We start from the raw sequence: 6,000 nt of genomic DNA, 5'->3' as shown, positions 1-6,000 counted from the left end.
TTACCTCAAGCAGCTCCCGGAAGCAACTGCATGTTCCCTCTCCGGCTCCTATGCGGAGGCATGGCCAGGCAGTTCTGCACGCTGCTTTGTCTGCAGGCACTGCCCCCGCATCTCCCATTGGTCACGGTTCCTGGCCAATGAGAGCTGCTGAGCCCTGGGCTGGGACCCCTCACTTCTTGGGAGCTGAGTCCATCTGTACCCAAAGGGAGGAGATTTTGGTCTGGCGTTGAACCTTACCAAGGAGAGGGGCAGTCAGAGCTGTGGGAGTTGAGCTCTTCTGATGGGTGGGTGAAATCTGTGACTCCATTACACCCTTCATTGTTCCTAACCCAGGCGTATTTGTGTATCTTTCCAGGGATGAAGCCAGTGCTCACCTTCTTCGGATTCCTGGTAACGATGAGCCTGTGCCAGGGATCTCGACCTTCCTTGAACGGTATTGCCCCCTTCTCCTGCCCCCCCCCCCCGCTCTCTTTAATCCGTTTGAAAAAGATTTTTTTTTAAAAAGTGGTTTATATTTTGAGAAGGAAAAAGTGCAAAATTACAACGGCCTCAGGAATTAAACGTGTCGTCTGCACAGAAATCTTCCCTAGCGATCAGCTGAAACACAAAAGAAATGAACAGCTTGCTCAGGAAAACAAACCAGAGCGCCTGTCTAGTAGCTGATCATTTGCCTTTTCAGAATCGCTCAGCCCCAAGTGCCCTTCCCCTCTCCTGGCCTGGGCACTCTGCAGGCTGGCGAGTTTCTGACGGCTAGCGTCCTGTTGCTGTTCAGCCCTGGAGAAAGGAGAGGGTGCTGTTTGATTTAGATTCGTTCAGTACTCAGAGAGCCAATGCTGTAATGGCAGGGAGGATATCCTGCATGCTGCATACCGAGCAGAGACTGATGCTCCCGGCTTTAAGTGCAAAACTCAGCCTTAGCTACAGAATGGGAATGGGGGTGAGGACGCCATCATTACTTTAGCACTAATTTTTCTGCATTTAATTATGGAGGCAGCAGTTGTGGCTGCGCAGTTCAGAGTCATCTGAGTTTTGCTCTTAAAGCAGGGATTTGGACACTTCGTTTAAGCGCAGAAATCAACTCAATCTTAGCTGCAGAGTCACAAGGCTTCAGACAGATTCTCTTTATCCCTAATTGCTCCCTTGTGACAGGAATGATATTTCCAGGGGCCCTGTCTCAGGGCGCTCAAGAACTTCACTAGTGGCTTTCTTGTGGGCAATAATACCTCTGCTTGGGCTGGTTTATTAATATCAACAATTCAACCAGTTCTCCAAGTCCTTGAATACAGCCCATCAACACTGCATCCAAGACCTTCCACCAGCCCCAGGCCTCTTCTTAAGTCCTAGTCTGCTTTTTATCCAGGAGCCCCCTAGCCCCTTCTAGCTGGAGTCCTTCCCTGCTCTGTCCAGCAGGAATTCCCTGCTCTTCCTACCTGGAGTCCTTTCTCCCCCAGGAGATGGTTCAGCGCTCTCTCAGATTGGACAAGGCAACCCCCTTGCTGCTCCCCGGCCCTCAGCCGTCTTCAGCTCTTTGGCTTTCTTGGCTTGGGGAGGGCAGCAGGCAAGTCTCCCCTGGCCTCTGTCCTTCTCCAACCCCCAGGGTTTTGCTATTCTCTCTAACCCAAATTTCACTTGCCCCAGATGCCCCCCCCCACGTTCCTAATCAGGTCCAGCTGGGGACACGAGATAGCTGGGCCCACTGTCCTTAGAGGGACCATCCGTTCTGCGACAGGGATGAAAAATGCAGCCGGTGCTTCCAAATGTATAGCACTTACTCTTTGAATTTGGAATGAATTTTCTGAGACTTTACATATAAATCTACTAATTAGTTTATAAATTAAAATTAATTTTAAATGGGTTCTTTAAGAAATTTAGCACCCTCTATCAGTTTATTGCGCTGAATGCAGCATGTATGATTACCTGCCCCGTGGGTGGGTGGCGTATGTGTGCATTCGGTGCAAGGAGCTCCTGGCCCTCAGAGACCGCGTACGGGCTTTGGAGGCCAGGGTGGCGGAACTGGAGGAGCTAAGGGAGGCAGAGAGGTATGTTGATGAGGCTTTCCGGGACACTGTAGAATTGTCCCACCTCCGGTCAGACAGCCCCTGCGCTGTTGAGGAGGATGAAAGGCCCAGGGAAGCAGAGCAGTCAATGGGAGCAGAGGGAAACCTTCCCACAGTTGGGACCCTCCTTCCAGACGGTGCTGGGGTTGCCTCTCGCACTGAGGTTACCTCTCCAGGGGAGGGAACTCCAGTTGCTAGGAAAAGGCAGGTGTTAGTATTGGGAGATTCGATCATTAGAAACATAGGTAGCTGGTTTTGTGATGACCGGGAGAACCGCATGGTGACTTGCCTGCCTGGTGCGAAGGTTGCGGATCTCTCGAGGCATCTAGATAAACTTATGTGTAGTGCTGGGGAGGAGCCGGTGGTCATGGTACATGTAGGTACCAATGACATAGGGAAGGGTAGGAGAGACGTCCTGGAGGCCAAATTTAGGCTGCTACGGAAAAGACTGAAATCCAGCATCTCTATGGTGGCATTCTCAGAAATGCTCCCAGTTCCACGCGCAGGGCCAGGTAGGCAGGCAGAGCTTCAGAGTCTCAATGCGTGGAAGAGACGATGGTTAGAGAGGAGGGGTTTAGAGTTATTAGGACCTGGGAAAACTTTTGGGATCGGGGGAGCCTATACAGGAAGGATGGGCTCCACCTAAACCAAAGTGGAACCAGACTGCTGGCACTAAACATTAAAAAGATTGTAGAGCCGTTTTTAAACTAAGAGATGGGGAAAGCCAATTGCCGCAGAGGAGCACGTGGATCAGACAGAGACTTCTCTTAGAGGAGAGTCTATTGATAGAGATTCTCTAGGTTTTAGTCAGGAGCAGAGGATGGAGGAGGATAAAGTAGGGGCCAGATCAGACAAGAAACATTCACATAAAAATTCACATTCACATCAGAAAAGGGCAGACAAATAAACAGTGACAAGTTTTTAAAGTGCTTGTACACAAATGCTAGAAGTCTAAACAATAAGATGGGTGAACTAGAGTGCCTCGTGTTACGATGAAACGCTAAGGGAGATTAGAGAGGCTATCAAAATAAAGAACTCGATAATAGTGGGGGATTTCAATTATCCCCATATTGACTGGGAACATGTCACCTCAGGACAAAATGCAGAGACAAAATTTCTTGATACTTTAAATGACTGCTTCTTGGAGCAGCTGGTACGGGAACCCACAAGGGGAGAGGCAATTTCGATTTAGTCCTGAGCGGAGCACAGGATCTAGTGACCGCTTGGAAATAGTGACCATAATATAATAACATTTATCATTCCTGTGGTGGGAAGAACATCTCAACAGCCCAACACTTGCATTTAATTTCAGAAAGGGGAACTATGCAAAAATGAGGGGGTTAGTTAAACAGAAATTAAAAGGTACAGTGACTAGAGTGAAATCCTTGCAAGCTGCATGGACACTTTTCAGACACCATAATAGAGGCCCAACTTCAATGTATACCCCAAATTAAGAAACACAGTAAAAGAACTAAAAAAGAGCCACTGTGGCCTAACAACCATGTAAAGAAGCAGTGAGAGATAAAAAGGCATCTTTTAAAAAAGTGGAAGTCAAATCCTAGTGAGGTAAATAGAAAGGAGCATAAACGCTGCCAAATTAAGTGTAAAAATGTAATAAGAAAAGCCAAAGAGTTTGAAGAACAGTTAGCCAAAAACTCCAAAGGTAATAACAAAATGTTTTTAAAGTACATCAGAAGCAGGAAGCCTGCTAAACAACCAGTGGGGCCCCTGGACGATCGAGATACAAAAGGGGCGCTTAAAGACGATAAAGTCATTGCGGAGAAACTAAATGAATTCTTTGCTTCAGTTTTCACGGCTGAGGATGTTAGGGAGATTCCCCAACCTGAGCCATCCTTTGTAGGACGCCTCCTAGTTTGCAGATGACACTAAACTAGGAGGCGTGGTAGATACACTAGAGGGTAGGGATCGGATACAGAGGGACCTAGACAAATTAGAGGATTGGGCCGAAAAAAACCTGATGAGGTTCAACAAGGACAAGTGCAGAGTCCTGCACTTAGGACGGAAGAATCCCATGCACTGCTACAGACTAGGGACCGAATGGCTAGGTAGCAGTTCTGCTGAAAAGGACCTAGGGGTCACAGTGGACAAGAAGCTGGATATGAGTCAACAGTGTGCTTTTGTTGCCAAGAAGGCTAATGGCATTTTGGGCTGTATAAGTAGGGGCATTGCCAGCAGATCGAGGAACGTGATCATTCCCCTTTATTCAACATTGGTGAGGCCTCATCTGGAATACTGTGTCCAGTTTTGGGCCCCACACTACAAGAAGGATGTGGAAAAATTGGAAAGAGTCCAGCGGAGGGCAACAAAAATGATTAGGGGTCTGGAGCACATGACTTATGAGGAGAGGCTGAGGGAACTGGGATTGTTTAGTCTCCAGAAGAGAAGAATGAGGGGGGATTTGAGAGCAGCCTTCAACTACCTGAAGGGGGGTTCCAAAGAGGATGGAGCTCGGCTGTTCTCAGTGGTGGCAGACGACAGAACAAGGAGCAATGGTCTCAAGTTGCAGTGGGGGAGGTCCAGGTTGGATATCAGGAAAAACTATTTCACTAGGAGGGTGGTGAAACACTGGAATGCGTTACCTAGGGAGGTGGTGGAGTCTCCTTCCTTGGAGGTTTTTAAGGCCCGGCTTGACAAAGCCCTGGCTGGGATGATTTAGCTGGGAATTGGTCCTGCTTTGAGCAGGGGGTTGGACTAGATGACCTCTTGAGGTCCCTTCCAACTCTGATATTCTATGATTCTATGATTCTATGATAGGTGACAAATCTGAGGAATTGTCACAGATTGAAGTGTCACTAGAGGAGGTTTTGGAATTAATTGATAAACTTAACAGTAACAAGTCACCGGGACCAGATGGCATTCACCCAAGAGTTCTGAAAGAACTCAAATGTGAAGTTGCGGAACTATTAACTATGGTTTGTAACCTGTCCTTTAAATCAGCTTCTGTACCCAGTGACTGGAAGGTCATAGAATGTCATCTGCAAACTTGCTGAGAGTGCAGTCCACACTCATTGTGACTAGATAGATAATGTAACGTCAATATTTAAAAAGGGATCTAGAGGTGATCCCGGCAATTACAGACTGGTAAGGCTAATGTCAGTACCGGGCAAATTAGTTGAAACAATCATAAAGAATAAAATTGTCAGACACATAGAAGAACATAAATTGTTGGGCAAAAGTCAACATGGTTTCTGTAAAGGGAAATCATGTCTTACTAATCTATTAGAGTTCTTTGAAGGGGTCAACAAACATGTGGACAAGGGGGATCCAGGTCCCTCACCAAAGGCTCTTACATAAATTAGGTTGTCATGAGATAAGAGGAAAGATCCCATCATGGATTGAGAACTGGTTAAAAGACAGGGAACAAAGGGTAGGAATAAATGGTAAATTTTCAGAATGGAGAGGGGTAACTAGTGGTGTTCCCCAAGGAGCAGTCCTAGGACAAATCCTATTCAACTTATTCATAAATTATCTGGAGAAAGGGGTAAAAAGTGAGGTGGCAAAGTTTGCAGATGATACTAAAGTGCTCAAGATAGTTAAGACCAAAGCAGACTGTGAAGAACTTCAAAAAGATCTCCCAAAACTAAGTGATTGGGCAACAAAATGGCAAATGAAATTTAATGTGGATAAATGTAAAGTAATGCACATTGGGAAAAATAACCCCAACTATACATACAATATGATGGGGGCTAATTTAGCTACAACAAATCAGGAAAAAGATCTTGGAGTCATCGTGTACAGTTCTCTGAAGACGTCCATGCAGTGTGCAGTGGCAGTCAAAAAAGCAAACAGGATGTTAGGAATCATTAAAAAGGGGATAGAGAATAAGATGGAGAATATCTTATTGCCTTTATATAAATCCATGGTACGCCCACATCTTGAATACTGTGTACAGATGTGGTCTCCTCATCTCAAAAAAGATATA

General features: G+C 46.3%; 1 protein-coding gene across 1 annotated transcript in view; it reads left to right on the top strand.

Moving 5' to 3' along the window:
• Positions 1-358: 358 nt before the first annotated feature.
• Positions 359-6,000, top strand: part of MPO (myeloperoxidase) — a 54,107-nt gene continuing 48,465 nt past the window's right edge. The window contains exon 1 of the mRNA XM_054008342.1: positions 359-433. Within this exon, the coding sequence (XP_053864317.1) occupies positions 397-433 (37 nt within the window). The 5' untranslated portion in view covers positions 359-396. The remainder of the gene's footprint in view (positions 434-6,000) is intronic.

Source organism: Malaclemys terrapin, chromosome 18 (assembly GCF_027887155.1).
Source record: "Malaclemys terrapin pileata isolate rMalTer1 chromosome 18, rMalTer1.hap1, whole genome shotgun sequence".
NCBI classification, from domain to species: Eukaryota; Metazoa; Chordata; order Testudines; family Emydidae; genus Malaclemys; species Malaclemys terrapin.
The sequence above is the reverse complement of the archived record's forward strand: the minus strand, read 5'-3'. Positions and strand labels throughout refer to the sequence as shown.